Here is a 19,291-nt window from a genome sequence, read left to right as displayed (position 1 = left end):
AAATTCACTTGTACAATGCATGTTTAAATATTCTTCCGTACACAATTCAACTGCAAGCACGCGCTATTTCTTTTCTTTGTTGCTTTTTTGTTTTTTGTTGTTTTTTAACGTTGTTCGTTTATTTTCAAGAGCACTAAAAAGTGAATGTTACCACAATGCTCTTCTTAGTTGTAAGGTGAACTGAAGAATATTGAACAAAAACAATACTCATCAAACCTTGGATCATAACCTTCTGCTTTTAATTTGCTCATAATTTAGCTTTATTCATCTACATCTCATTTCCAAGGGCCTTTTGCAGTACCCTGTCACATGAACATTCCAGTCGTAAATATGGACGCTTTCGTAAAATAACTTTCCCTAAACCCAAAGAGAGCGATTCTATTTGACTGAAGGGCAAGTATTGCAGGACTTAGTATTTTTCAGTACAAACCTAACATTTTAAGTGCTTTTAAAGTTTTACGAGTGAGATAGTGTTACTTATTATTATTTTGGCTTTATTTGAGTCTATATCCTATAGCAAGCCTGTAGTGAACCAAACCTACATGAATGCGGCCAGTGTCCAAACTAGAAATGCCGCTGGGTACTCAGAATTTTGTTCAAGAGTTGTCACGCAAATCACACGACTCACAAACGTATCGAAGTTTATTTATAACCTACCCATAAGGTACTGTTTGTCTAGTTTTGTTTCATCTTTCTGTTATTATTTCAATTATATCATCTTTGCAGATTTTAGTATAGTTTTTACTATCAGTAATACAAAGTAAGACAAATTATTTTGTTAATTCATTGTAACATACTCAACTATCAAATATAACTTTCCGAATTTCAACAAATTTATCAGAAACTAAGCTACGAGGAACATAAACTCTGACTACCTTAATCCAAGCATGCTAGAGTCAATTCCTGTAACAATGGATAACGTCTGGATCATAAAATAACAAAAGTCCGTTAGAAAAGTTTTTTTTTCTCTCTACCTTTTGTAAAATACACTTTCTCTGTTAATGAAAGGATTTGAATGAATCGATCACCAGCCCTCATATGTCATTAAATAAACGAGCCAATAAATAGAGGGATGAGTAAAGCTCTAAGCGTCCGATTGATAAAAATTTTAACCGTCCACCAAAGTGGGAGTGTTGGGGGTGTTTGTTATTCTCATAAGTCACGTTTGCCCACAGTTGGTTTAACAGTCAAGGATTCAATGAGTGAAAAGTTAAACACCACTCTACTGTCGTAATCCAGTAACTTGTTTCGAAGTTTGTTTGTTTGTTTAGTGATTGCCAATTTTTGTTTGCACGTGTTTTTGCCTGTGTGTTTGTCTGTCTGTCTGTCTGTCTGTCTGTCTGTCTGTCTGTATCTCTGCCAGTGTCTTTTCGTTTGTTTCTTTTGTTTGTCTGGTCTCTTTGTTTGCTTGTTTATTTGTTTGTTTGTTTGTCTGCTTGTTAATTGTTTTCGTTGTCTAATTGTTTGTTTTATTGCTAGGTTGTTTATTTTTCTGTTTGTCTGGTTGTATTTTTATGCAGTTTTGTTTATGTTTGTTTGTTTGTTTGCTTATCTGTTTGTCAGTTTTTTTTATTGCTAGGTTGTAAGTTTGTATTTTCTGTTTGTTTGCATTTGTATGCAGTCTTTTTTGTTTCTGTCTGTCAGTCTGTTTATTTTTTGTGCTGCCTGTTTGTTGTATTGCTAAGTTGTTAGTTTGTATTTTCTGTCTATCTGTTTGTTTGTATTTGTTTGCTCTTTATTCACTTTGTGTGTTTCAGTCTGTTTGTTTGTATGTGGTTTATTTCTTTGTGGATGGTCATGAAGACTTTCTTATAATTTTACTTAACCTTATCCCGTGTCGTAGATGCCGGGGGCAGGTCTATATTAAGCAACTTTTTCATTACAATAATATTTTATCTTTTGCCGTTGAACATGCTGGTATATTTCAAAAAACACTGCTCAATATCTGACGAACAATGAGCCGTGTGTCACTGGCTTAATATTTTTAATTTATTGTAAAATAATTCCTGTAAGCCAATTATTGCCTTTGCTGTTTCTGTTGTTCATGTTGTTGTTGTTGTTGTTGTTGTTGTCAAGTGACAGGGTCATACAAAAGTCCTATTAAAAATAATTTTACGATTAATCATTTCATAGTTCTTCGTGTCGAACTTGCTCTGTCTCTTCCATTTCCTCTTCGTTATCATCCTCTCTGTACGCATCCTGGGGTTCCGGGCTGTCCTGACCCGGAGGGATCTCAGGTTCTCGCGCCCAGTCCAAATACCTCTCCAAAGCACGATCAATGTTTCTTTGCACCTCGTCCTTTGTGATCTTGTCTGATGTTTTGGTGTCATCACCCAGTCTATTAAAAAGCTGTTTAAAAAAATGAAAGTACATTCTGTTATTGTACATGTATGTACAGTGTAACGCTGTTAAAATTGTCCCAGCCACGCAAACACGGTGACTACATTTTTAACCTCCATCAAATGGACGCCTCTCATAAGTGGACACTCGATCATGGTCCAAGTCACACACACAGGCACTACATTTTTAACTTCTCATAAGTGGACACCTCTCCAAACTGGATGCTTAATCATGTCCCCAGTTACTCAAAGACACAACATTTTCAACCTCTCTTAAGTGGACACCTCTCCTAAGTAGATGCTCAATCATGGTCCCAGCCACTCAAAGACACAACATTTTTAACTTCTCATAAGTGGACACCTCTCCTAAGTGGATGCTCAATCATGGTCCCAGCCACTCAAAGACACAACATTTTTAACCTCTCTTAATTGGACACCTCTCCTAAGTGGACACTCAGTGATGGTCCCAGCCACATACAAACACTACATTATTAACCTCTCATAAGTGGACACCCCTGTCAATCATGATCCCAGCCACATACAAACACGGTAACCTCCCACAAGTGGACACTTTTCTCAAATATGGTACCACATGCAAAGACTCAAAACGAGAGGTTTATTCAGAAGTTGGGTATGGAGGTACCATTGTTGGTATAAATTGGCAGGCTTCAACAAAATTAAACAAAACAAAATAACTCTCTGAACATACCATCTGTACTGTAAATCCCAGGGTAAGCAGAAAAACCTTCTCGTCCAACATCGTGTTGGAAGTTCAAACATTGTTTGCCAATTCAGACAGTGAACCTTTTGTGTGAGAAAAAGGACGTTGAACAAAAATTGTTGATCATGGATTAAAAAACACAAGAATTCTTTAGCAGTGTCAATTCATGTTAAAATTCAATGTAAGGTGAACTGAATTAAAAGAAACACTGCATTCATGTGTTTTTGACCCGGATTTTGACTTCATGATCAAAAGATGTTTGACTGCTCAATCGGCAAATAGTTTTTAAAAACTTCCAACACGATGTTGCAGGAGAATGTTTGACCGCTTAGCTGGGGCTTTACAGTACAGACTTTATGTTCAGAGAGGTTAGGATAATTCTGATCATCCCTACCAATTTATTATTTTTATCAGCAGTTTGTTAGAAATACATTTTTGTTTTCTTTTCAAAGGAAAAAATGTACTTTGTCTTACCAACTCAGCAAACTCTTTTGTTCCCCCAGTTTCCTGCATCAAAAGAAAAGAATAAGACAAATTATTATTGAGCTTAAATTGTTCACACTATACCAGATAGTTTTTGCACAACACTTAATTTCAGCTAAATGAATATGAATATGAAACATATATTTGAACTGCGGGTGAAAGATTAAATAGAAGAAAGATCCTCGCAGTAATTTACGTAAACTAAGCAGTTGCAAAAAGAAAGCCTGAAAAAATTCAGGCTTCAACGGGATTCGAACCCATGACCTCTGTGATGCTGGTAGAGTGATCTAACAAATGACCTATCAAGCCAACTGGGAGCTGGTCGGCATATTGTGAGTTCGTAATATACTCGTGGAGGGTAAATAAACCAACATGAATACAGTGGAACCAGCCCTATGCCGAGCACCTCGTTAATACGACCACGTCGTTATGACGACCAGATTTTTCGCCCCGAACGAATTGAAAGTCCAGTCATTTCCTTAGTTTTACAAACCTCGCTAATCTGACCACCCTGTAATTACGACCACATTTCCACGTCCCGAAAGTGGTCGTATTAACGAGGTTCCACTGTATATGCATGAAACACATTTTTGAACTGAATAATAATAATGTGTCTCCTCTTAGTGAAATAATTGACTTGAGAAAACAGTGCTAAAAACTCGGCAATTCAGTTTATTTCAAAATTCTTGGTATAGTTTGATAGCCAACTCTATAAGCTTTAATTTGCCATAAGGGTTCAGGTATCTACAGTTTAAACCGGACGCGGTAACGGTGACATTAACTTGGAAGCTAGGTTTTATCTCAGCACCACCTACTTTAATATTCATAGCCTGCAATTTGCTAAGTTTCTGGCGAGTTCCAATAATAATAAACTCATTGTTATCGTCAATAAGAAGAGTCCGTCCTGGATCAGCCAGCGCCTGATATTCTCGATTCAACGTTCCATCACACGGACTGCATCTCCCTGGGATGTGTTACTATTAGGTTTGAAACTCAGATAAATGTGTTTCATCCGCGTAGCGGTGCGCAAGTGGAAGCTGATCCTCACCACCCTGAACAGCTTGGATGCATAGATGAGGAAAAGCAGGGGGCCCGGCCATGACCCTTGTGGGACACCTCACTCCAAACTAAAGCGCTCTAAGGGAGATCCGTCGATGGAGACTCGCTGACCTCTGTTCGCCATTTACGACATGAACAATTCGAAGGCCACTCCGCATATCCCGAGCTCCTCATTCAGACGTGTTAGCAGGATGTTATGATTGACTGTGTCGAAAGCCGCGCTAAGATCGAGCATGACCAGCAAGGTGACCTCTTGAGTGTACATCGTTCGTGACTCTAACAAGAGCCGTTTCCGTGCTATGATTTTTACGATATGAAGACTGGAACTCGGGATATAGTGAATGAGTCGTAATATGTGTGTGTATCTGCTCAAACACCGGCCTTTTAGTCAGCTTTGAAACATACTGCAGGTTGCTTACAGGGCTGTAGCTTTTGTGTAGGTCTGAGGACGAGCGCACACTTCCAGTCATTAGCGAACAGCGCAGACTCAAGTGATGAATTGACCATTTTCGTTATGATCGGTAAAAGCACGTCAATACAATCTATTACTAGGGATGTCGGCATGGGGTCTAGAGTGCAGGTTCTTTTTTTTTTTTCTTTTTTGTTTTGCGCTGCTGTTGATGAGCTTGCAAATCTAACTCCTCCATTAGGGGGGCTGAAGTTGCTGAGGCGAGGAGGTGATACTGAGGCGTGGTCAACGCGAAGGTATAGTAGCCCTTGCGCCATGTTATCGAGCTGGGAACCAATGGTCTCGCTTTTCTGAATAAAGAAAGTTCCAAGTTGATTCGCCAATTTAATGTTATCATCCACAGGAGGGTACATCGCCCTGTTATCCCCCTGGTTGAGTAGCTTCTTCGCTGCCGAAAACAGGCAGCGCTGATTGCTGCCATAAACCTCGATGAAGTAATGATAGAATTTGCGTCGAGCTTCAATCATCAAAGCGTTCGCATTGTTCTTTTTTGCTTTGTGCACCAACATATCTTCCCTAGAGCCAGTTCCTCGCCACTTCCTCTCAGACTTCCGCTTCTCCCGCCTTGCTGCCTTGATTTCCTCGTTGAACCAGGGGACCAATGGCCTATAAAAATTACTTATACTATGTATACTAAGTTATACATCCTCTTCTCTTGTACACATGATGAAAATTCCCATCTATTGTGGTTCTCCTTACGATATGAAAACTAAAGAACAGACAAAAGTATGGTTGTACACATTCCTCATAATTTTTTTCTTTAGAAAAATACTAGCCATGCAGTTATCAGTAAGTATTTACCTTTATATAAGCCTTGACCCAGGTGTTTTTAGATATATGTCCTTCACGAACCAAAATATCTTTAATTATGGCCCTGAAAATACGATGAATTCCTTTTCAATCGTTAAGCAGTAAAAAAAATACAAAATACATATATTATGCACATCACATCATACAAAAAATACCATTGACCTTAAAAGTATTCATAAGCAAGCACCCAAGACTTAAAATTGATGATGACAATGAACTACATTCAGGGCAGGGGCGGGGTACTCACCGGCAGAGTGACAACTGAGTGTTCTAATTAGTGCTTATTTGCAAATCAATATCTGTTTAACTGTTTATAGTTTTGCAACTAATTTACTTTTACCTTTACCTTTATTAACTTAAAGTTAGTAAAGCCGGTGAGGCATCACACTCACTGCGTACAATTATATAAATAAATACTAAACGCTATTCTGAATTAGAGGTTAGCTACATTAGCTCATACATGTAAAAACAATCGTTTTCTCCTTAAACTTGGCCAACGATGGAACCGTAATTATGCCAACCGGGAGCTGATTCCAGTCCCTTGAAGTCCTTGGGAAAAAGGAAAATTTGAAGACATTTCTGGAGCTACAGGGTGTCTGAAATTTTACATGTACATGTTAGGTTGTAGATGTGTTTCTCTCAATAAGATTCTTTGTTCGTATTAAAATGCAATACTGGCCAAAGGGTATGCTTTTAGAGAGCTCTTTCGGTCTGAAAATGTAAAAGATGTTTTGGTGTTCGATTGGATAATTATTGGTTTTACGGTGCTGTAAGAGGGTACAATTAAAATGTATCGATCTCTATTCATGTTTGAATGACAAAGATGGAAAGATCTACATAAAAGGGAAGTGGTAATTGTTGACCATTCCACATTATTTTGTGCAATTAACCTTTAAAGAAAGGTAACGGCCAAACTGGATAACTACCTTTTTCATCTCTGATAAAACCAAACATAAATTTTGTTTTTCAGTGCTCCCCCACCAACACAACAACACAGAAACTCAACTTCTTATCTATGGATTTTAGAGGCAAGTTATGAAAACAAGATTGGAAAATGATAATGGTCAGGGCTCCTTTTGATTACAGAGTTTTTGACTCTGACTGGACCAGTAGCCTGTCATACATGTAAATAAATAAAGGTGTATGTAATGTATTATTCAATCAATCAATCCCTCAACAAGTAACTTTTTCAAGTGTCAATGTCTTAAGACTGTCTAACAGCTAACTGCAGCTTACACTACACGTATGAAAGAAATAATCAAGATTTGGAAAGCTGGGCCAAGTTGCTGAAAACCCAATGAAGCTTATCCTGGGTTAATTAACATGAACTTTGATTTGAGTGTGAATAATTACTAATTAAATAATAAAAGATTCTTCCAAAAGATTTTTGTTTCTCAGTCTTGACTTGCACATTTCTTTACCATATGATTTAGTTTAAAATTATAATTAATGAGCAAGCAAAGGAAATGTCAAGTCATGCAATTAAGCACAACCATAGAAAAATTAATACACATTTTGGCTGGAGCAACATAAAATGAATGACAGAACACTGGGATTGTAAGGCTTAGGTTTTAACCAGTCTCTATATACCTGAGTTGTGTTGGGTCAACAATTCCATACTCTGCTTCTAATGTGTTACTAACATCTGTTCCTTCAAAGGCAAGAACAATTTGTCGCATCTCATCTCGGGTTAATTTTTTCACATCCTCTTTGGTCACAAAGCCTTTTTCATTGCCTCCAAGCCAATCAAACAACTACAAAGTAAAAACCTTTTTTGGTATCAACTAATTTTGTACTTTTTTAAATATCCATAATTAATATTATTAATAATTATATTAATATTAAAAGGAAATAGATAATAAGTACAGATTGTAAATTCTCGGAAAAAAAATTCCGAGCCCCCAGCAGGAATTGAACCCACGACCTTCCAATAACTAGTTGGATGCTCTAACCACTCAGCTATGGGTGACTCATATGGTGAGCAGGTTGCAGGCTTTGGGGTTATGTCTCAGGACTTTGCATCTCACAAGTACACTGGACACTCATCATATTTAAGCAACACACTAAATAACCTGCATCTTGCAAGCACATTAAATAAGAGTTGTGTACACTTAGAGATTTATTGAACCAGCCAACCACCCAACCACCCAATGCTATGAAAATGAAATAGATCTACATGTATTTCATTTTCACAGCATTGGGTGGTTGGCTGATTCACTATATTAATTAATATTACAACAATTACAGTAATTTACTAATTATTAATTAACAGATATTACTCAAACCCTCCCATTAATTGTGCAGCACTTATGCATCAGTCAAGACAATTTCAGCAGTGCCCATCCACACCCCCACCCCCCCCGCCTCAGGCATTAGTGAGGCATGTTCAACATTTATCAGACCCAGCAGACATATTTAGTCTACCCCCCGGCATCTGACAGCCTCAACATTTTCTCCTTATACAATACTGGTAAGACAATAATTCTTGAATAACTATGTCTGAGGAGGGGAGAAATAAGATGGTGCAGCCACAGAATGAACAGTCACTGCCACAGTACTGAGAAATGTGTAGTTCCAGAAAATATCCATACCCACCCCATGGAAGGTCATCGGGGGAGGGGAGTATTAAAAAGTCCAGGGAGGGGGGTGCAAAACAAAAAATCTTCCATGCTATCCATACCCACCCCATGGAAGGTCATCGGAAATTCCTAAGGGGGAGGGGAGTCTTAAAAAGTCCAAATTCTAGAGGCAAAGTACACCTGTATGAAGCTAAACTGGAATTTCCTACAGGGAGGGGGGTGCAAAACAAAAAATCTTCCATAAGGGGAGTATGGATATTTCCTGGAAATGCACAAATTCTAGGACTTACCTTCACGACATAAAGATAAGTGCACAAATAAAGAAATCAAGTGAACATACGTGATTTCTAACAGTACCACAGGGCATTTGACCAGCCTGACTTTGTCAAAGCCGCCATGGGGCATTTGTCAGTTTCTACTTTTCAAAAAATACTAATTAATGCCTAGGGGTCATTCCAGGGAGGGGGAGAGGGGGCAGGACATTCTTTGAATTGATTGATACATTATGTCAAATAATAATTATACAAAACCTAGTCATAAAATATAAAAAATGAAAATAGATACTGACCACCAAAGCATGCTCTTTCACATTCTCCACATAACTATATAACGTCTTTCCCTAAAAAGATTCAAAGGTTCTCATCAAGTACATGTATGGGCCAATGGGCTCAAAAGTATCTAAATTAATAATCAAAAGCAATCATACAGAACTTAATTCATACATAAACCACATTCAAATCATGCAAGCAATTGTATATACGCTACGTGGAGTATGACAGCCACAGGGTGAATTTGGACAGTCCAATCAGTGGTCATCTCAATCTTGAGTAAAATGAAACCACTGCCATCAGGTAATAAACAGGCAGTAAAGCCAGTTTTGAATTGGTTGTAAACAATCTTCATGAAAAGTAATATTTAATTTTTTTTTTTTTTAAGTCAACTTCTGAGTAGAGTAAAGTTTACTAATTTATTGGTAGCAATCATTCTTTTTCTTTAGAGTTGTATTAGCCAAGCGTGAGCAAAATTAATTAATTTTTATTTATAGACCTAAAGACTGCACTGCAAAACCTAATGGAGACCTGCATCGACCTTCGTTTACAGCATACTACATGCAAAAATAATGCTCATCTGGACTTTAACGACTGAAGATTAAGTTGTTGTCAGTGGTAACATCCAAATATTGTGCAGTAGGAAACATTTGCTCTTGGTAATTACATTCATTTGTAGAAATTATTTTATTCTGAATACATTAAGACGTACTTTTATCAGATCTCCAGTGTTTCTAAGGATTCCATCTTTATCTAATTTCTCATCTCTTCCAAAATACTCCAGCATACCTCGCCTACAAAAGCCAAAAATTAATGTCAGTGTTAGTTGAAGAGAAATCAGTAATAAAAACTATAAATACCTTTCAATAATATCAGTAGCAATTAGTCAACATGGAGATGGAAGGAGGATTGGACAAATTATCTACACTCGCAGGGTTTATTGTAGAGTGCATCACTCTCGAATTACCACGGACAGTTAAAAATACACTGAAGCAAAAAATTTGCAAAGTGCATAAAACCTGATGAGAAAATTTCACCAAGGAAAGCTATATTCTTATGACAGGAAATTTTACAAATTAATAACTAATTTGCAAACACGAATTATTAATTATTAATATATTATTTTGAAATAGTTCTGCGCTATACACACCGGAAAACACAACTCACCTCTGGCACTACAAAGTACAAATGTAAACCTACATGTACACTGACCAACTATCTCAAATATCAAGTTTACAACAAAAACAATATATTAATATATATTTTTATTCTTACATGTACATGTACAGGTGTGTATGTTTTTTTGTTTTTTTTTTTATTATTTTTAGAAGAAGAAATATCTAAATTATAATAGTCAGTGTCAGTGGTACTCTTACAGATTTTAACAACGTTTTATATGTTGACACATGTAGAGGATATTTTTAAACTACAGTCGAACCTGTATACAACAGCCACCCTCGGGACTTGAGTAACTGGCCGCTTAATACAGGTGGCAGGAACACTAAAAATACTCACTGGGCGTGGTCTAATGTCAATTTTAATGGCGTATCATACAAAAACACTTCATGCAAGGAAACAATAGGACAATCAAAATCTTTCAAGTGATCAATACTTTAAACAAAGTTCAGTGCCAACTTGTAACTTAACAGTATAATATAGACGTAACATTGTGTAAAAGAACTATACAATAAATTGTCCTCTACTCTCCTACGGTATACAGTGCTCTATTTCTATGACTTACAGTTCACAACAAAATATCTCATTCCGTCATTTCATAGTTGTTACGCTCAATGTTCAATGTCACATGGCTAAAGAACAAGTTAATTAAAGAGGAATTTGTTGCTAAAGAGTGAAGCATATTCAAAACAAACTTTTTTTAGCGTTCGTGATATGGTACTGTACTTCAGCACATTGCGGACATCTGAAAAGCGTTAGTTATATTAAACGGCCGAGTATCAATTTACAGTAGCTTTGTACATGTTAGTTCTTTATAGTGATGCTGGATCGCATTTTAAACACAATAAAATACCGCATAAAATAACATATGGCTTAGTTTGCATTCAAGGGTGGCCGCTTAATACAGGTAAAAATAACAAACAAAGACAAACAAAGGACTGCTATTAAGTGGCCGCCTAATACAGGTAACAAATACAGCGTTTGTAAGAGAAGACAATCGGGACTTTAAAAACTGGCCGCTTAATAGAGGGTGGCCGCCTAATACAGGTAACAAATACAGCGTTTGTAAGAGCAAACAATAGGGACTTTAAAAACTGGCCGCTTAATAGAGGGTGGCCGCTTAAAACAGGGCCGTTATATACAGGTTCGACTGTACTGACAGACTAATTTCTGAGAATTGTTTTAATAATTGTTTTAATAATTCCGATGAAAGCCATGTATGTAAAGCAATGCTTAACGTTTCCAAATGAATCAAGACAAATACCTGACAGATTCAAGGTCAGTGTTGCCCATACTTAGGTTGCCGTGACCAGGATATTTCCAGTCCACATCCATTTCACTCAGCGGTTTGTAACTTAGTGGCTGATCACAGCCTGCGAAGTCAATATTACTCACTCCATCCAGGCGAGCAAAAAGCAATGCCACAGCTGTATTATGAGTTCCATAAGACGTCACTTGATGATAGTAACCTGATGAAATTATCAAAGTATATGCCACACAATTATTCTCCTACACTAGAAATGGAAACAACATGCTGCAGCATTTATTTGTCATTATACAAAATGTGATGACTGCACAGCAGTAAATGGCAGGACAAGTTAATTACTATCTCATGAGGACTCAATGCATGATAATGCTTGCATTTTTGAACTCAGAACAAAGTGTTGTTCCACTCAGTGCTTCCTGACTTTTCATCCTCTTGACTAAGTGACTTCTCATCTGATGATGAGTCTAGTTTCCAAATTAGACCTACTTTGGATCAATTTCAATTTCACAGCCAAACTTCCCTTCAATCCACAGTTAAATTAAATTAAATTTATATTACATTAAATTTAGATAATGGCAGTACATTTTACCACAATACAATGTACATGTACCTTGCAAACCTAACACAGCCAACACTGGCACATACATGTAGAAAGCCACAGGCTCGCACTACCAACAATGGGTATACTAGTTTGAAGTTTTTAGCACTTTTCTGTGTGCAGTTTTATGAACATTTTTTAGGTATTCGTATACTAAGAATTAGGCATAAATGTACCAGTCGCTACCTTTGTCTGGTATGGTGGATTAGTTATCACTCAGATACATATAGCTTTGACAGGACTTACTTTTGGGTAAGAACAGACAGTCACCAGCATTTACAGTGACAAAAGACCAAGGCACTTCAGCAACCTTAGGATACTTCAGCAAGTCAACTGCACGCACATTTATGCGTGAGAACCCCCCTACCATCTGCGGAGGCTCCCACGCCTTGTATATCTTATCCTCATACTTGTATTCAATCATCTTCCATTCCTTTGTGCCATTGTATAAACAGTTAATAGCATTGTATGCATCTTTGTGAAGAATACTTTTAGTGCCTCCCCCACTCATCCATAAATCAACTTCAACTAGTCTATCTTTCAACAAACCACATGTCAGGGGGGGAATGACTGTCACATCTGGCCACATGGGGGTGGGAAGTTCAGAGACGATGTAGAGATTGTTGTCATCTTTATGGTAGTTGTCAATAAAGTTTCCTGAATAAAACAATAATCCTCACTGTAAAATTATATAATGACTGCCATAGAAATTCATACATTTAACATTAAAATGATACAATTTCAGTACACAAAAGAAATATAATGAATGTTGTGCTGCTAGCATTAATGAGTCAGAGACAAATAATGGATCAGGGAATTTAAAACTCAGTAGTATATAAATTATAATTATTGTACTGCTGTTAAGTGCAACTATAATTTCCTACTTAATTAAGAGCATTAGTCATATATAGTTAACCCTTCACATTCACATTGCCGCAATTACCACCATAATCGTCCAGGATACTTTCTCCCGTCTGGCCTCGTAGTTCAGTCGGTAAAGCAACAGTGATCAAATCCAAGAGGTCATAGGTTTGATTCCTGCCAAGGTCAAATATTTTTTTCTTTGGTTTGTGTGGTCTCCCATTTCTTTAGTGGGAAATTCATTCATTCACTATAATATACTACAACATATACTGCAGAGTTAATTTTCTGATTCATCATACATGGGGTTCCCGGCAGAAAAAGGTGATTGAGAGTTTATGCATGCCAATTTTTGCCAAGTCAAATGTACGAGACTTCCGTCCTTACATTTTTAACAGCTGTATATGGATTCCAAAAGGTTGTTCCAACAATAGTATCAAAAACATTAGCAATACCATTCAAAGTTCTTCCAACAATTTGCAATTTTTTTTTTTTTTTTAAGTGAAATCAGTACAGAGATTTTTTTTAAAACATGGGGCAACGACCCACAAAATGAGGCCAGACATGTAGTTGGTATAACATTATTTCTTCTGAAGGCAGTGATTCTCTTGTCAGATAATTGTGGTTATAATTATTCTTTAAGACTGCCTACCCTCTCTCCTCCTTCCTTCAGGTGGCTTATTTGAGGAAATGTTATAAAGATGAATTTCACAGGGTATGAAACTTTTAACTGGGGAGACTAGTTGCAGGCAAGGAGGAAGAACAGAAATCCACGATCATCAATAAGGTTACCACCTCACCCCAGGAAAGGTAAGCTTAAAAGTTATGGTAAAAAGGGCGACAAAGAGCTCAAAAAAAGACTTTAAAAGAAGGGAGCCTAAAAAACAATGAAATAAATCTCAATGATAATTTATATATATTGCTTACAATATTATTTGAATAACTAATTAGAGCTAAAAGATGACTCATTTGAACAATAAAATTTAGTTGAGCAAGAAAAAGTAACTAACATTTTTAGCTTACCGATTGTGTCTCTTCCAACTCCTTTCGCCCCAATCGGTACATTCGAACTCTTTTCCTTTTTCCCTTCAAGCCTGACTTCCAAATCTGAAAACTTTTCCTTGAGGTAATCGTCAGTCCATTGTGTGAAAGCTTTAGCGTGTTTCGCGGCACCACGCAACACAACCGCCTTCGAAGGCAATACATACTTTGTCCAGAATTCTTCAGGAGATGGCATTTCTTGTAAATCGTCAACTAAATTTATTTCTGGCGGTCTGTGAGAGCCCAACGGCTTCAAATGACCAAAGGGAACTCCACTTGCCAAGCCATCAAGATTCGTCGAACTCGAGGGCACGATAAATAAGCCAAGTGCGAGAATGATGTTAAAATAGCTTCGCATAATCATTTTTCAAACGTAAATTCCCAATACTGATTGAAAGATTGAAATACAATGCACAGCTTCCGTATTGAAACGGTATAAAACCAAAGCGAGCCCTTTGTTTTGGCCTTCTTGAAATCTCACGTTCCGCTGAGAACAAAGGTTGTCACCAGGGTAGCCTAAGTAATTTTTTTCGTGTGGATACTTCAAGTAATCCTGAAAGATTGAGTTTTTATGAATACAACTTTTCAGTATCGCTGTAACTTTCTAATTTTTTTCATTTGTTCCTCTACACCTCTCAAAACCTGATGTATAAATTGGCAAAAGTTGAGTTATGTCACACACGAGCCCTACCCTGTTGAAATACTTTTTCGTTGTACACCACGTGCACTTTCTCGCGCGCCGCGGGTAAAGGCCCGGTTACTGTGTAACCAATGTATATTCATGAGTGGGAATAATTATAAGCCGGAATAGCTCGTCTTTTATTAAGGAAATTTGGGAAGCCATTTCTGCAAACTTTGGCTGACACATGATAATTTTGTACTCCACTAACTCCAAAAACTTCTTATGAGGGATTTCTTGTTGAATGTACTCCTATTCAAGACTCAATCGAACGTGAGGACCGGCCGGCCCGTGTACTAGTCAAAGAGAACATTAATTTCTTAGCAAACTACTTGAGATGACGTTTAATTTACGGTCTTCAAAAAAGGGGCATTAAAAAGTTAGGGCAGTTTGTTCTATTTGAAACTTGTTTTTTTTTAGCTCAATTCCGTAAAAAAAATGAAGCCACAGAAAATTATCTCATAATATAAAATGGCGATCACCGAACTCGTTTTTGAGTGGCAACCACTTAAAACAAAAACGTAGGGTGTGTTTGCTTGGGGGAGTTTGTACTCGGTTGCTGTGGTAACCTATTATGTCCGGAAAATGACCATAACGTTAACTTCACCAATGTTTAGGCATTTGATTGGTACCAGCATTGTTGACTAAGCGCTGTGGAAAGTGATGGTAAACGGTGCCAGCCACCTTAACTGAAAGATAAATTCTTGGTTGTGATCGATCCCGCTAGGAAACCAGTATCATGTTGCATTCAGTGAACTGCAGATGTTAGCACCAGCAATCGACATCTTCCTTCACTTAATTAATAGGTGTAGGGAAAGGTAATGTTATTCACAAAGGGCCAACAGTGAGCAGATGTTCGATGGAGGCGAACCTTTTTTCACATTTTTATTTTATTTTATCTCTTTTTTTTTTTTTTTTTTTTTTTTTTTTTTTTTTTTTTTTTTTTTTTTTTTTTTTAGGACAACGAAAGTAAAGCCAAAGAGGTTAAAGGAATAAAATTTACAAATGGGATTCAAATCTGTAGAATATTACTAGACTTGGAGTTTTAATATAAAATACTAAATGTTATGTTGTTTAAACTTAAGAAAGTAGACTCCCCATTGTGTTATTTTTGCAAAGAGGATTTAGAGACTTTAGAACATTTGTTATTTTATTGTCCACGAGTGCACGCTTTCTGGGATGAAGTCACTGTCATGTTAAATTCACAGGGCATTACTTCTTAATATTAAAGATATTGTTTTTGGTTGTTTTGACGCACCTAATCATGACAGTGATGGAATCCTTCTTAATTATATTGTACTAAAAAGTAAATACTTTATTTATCGCACCAAGCTAAATAAGACTTCTCTATCCTTTAAATCCTTTTTTGAAAGAATTAAGAGTACGTTTCAAATAGAACGTTTTATAGCCAGAAAGAATAATAAACTTAAGATCCATTACAACAAATGGAAACCCCTCCTTCAACTGATAGAACAGTAGCTGAACTAATTTATACTTTTTTTATTGTCAATACGTGATGCCTCTCCAGTGTAGTGTATTTTTCTTTGTGTAATAGAGTAGTGTAATGCATATTTATGCATGTGTAATCTGTGATTTATTATGCGTATTTGAGAAAACTGTAAAAACCCAAAAACAAATAAAATACAGAAAAAAAAAATATTACTAGACTTGTTGGTGTTGTTATTGGCCAACTGAACTCAGATGTGTCATTCGTACCATAGTAATAAACCTGGTTTCAGACGTTTCACTTGACCAGTAATATATTTATATTTAATTTTTTTCTGGATAACAAACAAAATACTCTTTTACAGAACCAAAGTTTTCAGTCGTGTAAGGTTAAGTGCAAACGCCTCCTAAGTCCCTTTGCGTCTTACGTCACAGATCATTTGGAAGCCAAGAGAATTGGCAAAGCGAACTGCGAGACTGGAACACATTAAACATCACACTAAAGTAAAGAATTTTGGAAGTTAAAGTTTTTTTGTCATGAAATATTGAGTTTTAATTTAACAGGAGGGGGGGGGGGGGGGGGTGGTGGTCACTCAATGGAGTTTTATACGAGGCGGCTCGGCCTCCCAAAGCATTCGCATAGGAACTTTTACGGATATCGAACCGTTTTGCTGTAGGCCAAGGACGGAAGAACATCCCAAACTGGCACAGCAATAATTTTTGCGCTTCAATTTCTTGAAGGAATTTTCTTATATTTGGATTTGATTCCTACCCTTTCGGTCCACAGTCTATTTCGGGCGACCCGGTAAATTACTACAGTTTTAACGTTGCTAACGTTGATATAGTCAATAAATTCATCAATTACAAACCTTATCGAAAGCGCTATGTAAGACTTAGGATACAAACAACTGTAGTTCCTTACTCAATATCGATGCGAAATGTAAGATTACGTAGTGTCTTCGTTTCATAAATGAAAATAAAAAGACAAACAGATAAGCCTTTGCATAGGTCTAAGAAGCAAACAAAACAATTTTTGGTTCGAGGCGAGCGAAATTTTTTTTCTAATTGCAAGTGATGTGAAGGAATTGCCAGTCAAATTTGAAGCGTGCATATAAGCTTAAGTTAATTGAGCCGTACGGAGCACGTTTTTCAAAAATTTGGGAAATACGAAGAATCTGTCGATCAAAATAGTATTTCAGTAAAAATATATTGACAATCAAACCTGTAATTTGTCTGCAGAAGCATTTTTTGATTGCGTGCCAAGCATGGCATTCGAATTACAGCTAAAGGAAGAGCTTCTTGTGGGTCAAGCCTGGTGACAAGTATTGCAGCATTCCTCTTTAATATAGTGAAGAACCACCTCCATATCCTATCTACCAATTCAAAAGCATTTTCATAATTATTAGTGTTTTACCGGCTGTTGTCTTGCCACAAAACGATGTAATTTAAAAGATGAGCTAGCCTTCCAAATTCGTGCGTTAAGAAGAAATCTGGAAACAACTTCCAATGGATTCAGACTACTTCCTTGCTTTGGTTATATGTCATTAGTTTACTGTATAGTTAATCTGTCTGGCTTTGAGCTTGTGCATAAGTGTTAGTGCTCAAGGAAGGAACTGTTACTCTTCCTTTTTCCTTGAAATTTAGTACCTTTATAGTTGTTTCAGATAATAGAGGATTTTTTTTTTGTGTCAGGTTATGTTTCAACTGCCGTTGGTTTCCTGAAAATAAAGAAAGTGCTACGCATGCGCTTCGCAACTATAGCTTAAGTGACAGTTTCTTCTAGGTCAAGCCTAGTAACGAGCATTGCCGCATTCCTGTTTAATATAGTGAGGAACCACCTCCATAATGATCACCCTATCTGCTAACCCAAAAGCATTTTCATTGTGTGTTCAAAGGCTGTTGTCTTGCCACAAAACGACATAATTTGACAGATGACAAGATATTTGAACTCCATGTCCTAAGATGAAATCTGGCAACAGCCTTCAATGGATTACAGGCCCGTAGCAAGGCTAAAACAACTGGGGGGGACTACCAAATTGGTTGAACAAAACTTAACCCTCTCCCTCCCCTCCCCCCTCTGCTCCTTCCCCTGCTACGCGACTTAGGATACAAACAACTGTAGTTCCTTACTTAATATCGATGTCATACGGATTAAGTACATGCGCAGTAGGACGATCGCTGAAGGAAATGCAAGAGACAGCAATTGTCAATTAAACTGATGAAGAATATTTTGCGTAAAATTTCAGTTTTTAGCCATAATCAATAAAAATCAGTCCTGTCTGTTCATAGGGGGCCCACACAAACTATGTGACCGTTTGTATTTTGAATTTATAGAGGCAATGTATGGGAATATCGAAAATCCTCGTATTATCGTACTAGATTGCGATAGATATTCTCATTTAACATCAAAATAAACGTATTTTTACCTTAAATGTTGTGTGTTGTCGTTCCTGAGGTTGAAGAAGGCGATTTTAGCCATTTGAAGGGTTCGGCGTTGAACGTTCACTCGAGCGTAATAGAAGAGAGTCTTTGAAAAAAGTTTTTGTATGGATATTCTTAGCATGAACTGCAGAATTATGAAGCATTTTTCTTTTTTCCGATACCGATATTTTTGTTTAATCACCTTTCTGTATTTGTTGTTTGTTTTACTACTAATGAGATATTATTATTATACTATATTTATTATCATTTATTATCCATTTCCTTTTCATAATTATGACTTCAGCTACTTGCGCTTCAGTAAAACATTTCCCTTTCTTTTATTCTAGAAAATGCTGGAGTTTCGAATCCAGACCTGTTTGAGGGCGATATAGTTTTGACTGCTCACTAACGCTTGGCCCTTAAACTTGGACTTGGTCTCGATTACGGAATAGTAAGCTGGGGCGCTTATGGGTACCACAGTCTACTTTGGCCTAACGGAGTGTTACCATACACTATTGACTCCACCCTGGGTAAGTACAAGATCGAGAAAAACCAATTACCATTGACGTCGAAAACAAGAAAACATGTTACCGTAATAAATAAAAGGCAGTCTATGCCTGCATGTGACTACTGCTTTATTTTTGTAGAATATTGCAGTAAAAAAGCAGTGTTGTATAAAATTCAGAGGGGTAAATGAACAGCTCTAGTCAGTGCCAAAATTGTGCGTCCTCATTTAATCGTGTTGTCATGCGCTGGAGGATTTCGGTTTGTTTACACTTTAGTACACAGGGGAC

General features: G+C 37.0%; 1 protein-coding gene across 2 annotated transcripts; it reads right to left on the bottom strand.

Annotated features, from left to right (window-relative positions):
• Window positions 1–216: 216 nt before the first annotated feature.
• LOC146453523 (uncharacterized) lies at window positions 217–14,616 on the bottom strand. Of its 2 annotated transcripts, XM_085096522.1 has the most exons (9): window positions 13,934–14,614; window positions 12,296–12,706; window positions 11,449–11,653; window positions 9,721–9,802; window positions 9,029–9,079; window positions 7,472–7,635; window positions 5,873–5,945; window positions 3,535–3,567; window positions 217–2,349 (listed from the first exon to the last, which is right to left on the bottom strand). In XM_085096522.1, exons 1-9 carry the CDS (start codon window positions 14,313–14,315, stop codon window positions 2,128–2,130), a joined length of 1,623 nt encoding a protein of 540 aa, XP_084952648.1. In that variant the 5' UTR covers window positions 14,316–14,614; the 3' UTR covers window positions 217–2,127. The 2 variants fall into 2 exon arrangements, with proteins under 2 accessions (XP_084952648.1, XP_084952649.1); XM_085096523.1 differs by lacking the exon at window positions 9,029–9,079 and having other exon boundaries at window positions 13,934–14,616.
• Window positions 14,617–19,291: the final 4,675 nt, after the last annotated feature.

The sequence above is a fragment of the Pavona decussata genome, unplaced genomic scaffold, assembly GCF_977016875.1.
Source record: "Pavona decussata unplaced genomic scaffold, jaPavDecu1.1 SCAFFOLD_330, whole genome shotgun sequence".
Classification (NCBI taxonomy): Eukaryota; Metazoa; Cnidaria; class Anthozoa; order Scleractinia; family Agariciidae; genus Pavona; species Pavona decussata.
Note: the sequence above shows the minus strand (reverse complement) of the source record. Positions and strands in the feature narration are given on the sequence as shown.

What these genes read in the sequence shown, in the direction of transcription:
- LOC146453523 (XM_085096522.1), bottom strand. Translation starts at nt 14,315, where the DNA reads ATGATTATGCGAAGCTATTTTAACATCATTCTCGCACTTGGCTTATTT. An exon ending in CTGTCTGTTCTTACCCAAAA is followed by an intron (nt 11,654 to 12,295) that starts GTAAGTCCTGTC and finishes TAATTTCATCAG; the next exon opens with GTTACTATCATCAAGTGACG. An exon ending in GTTGACCCAACACAACTCAG is followed by an intron (nt 5,946 to 7,471) that starts GTATATAGAGAC and finishes TCGTATTTTCAG; the next exon opens with GGCCATAATTAAAGATATTT.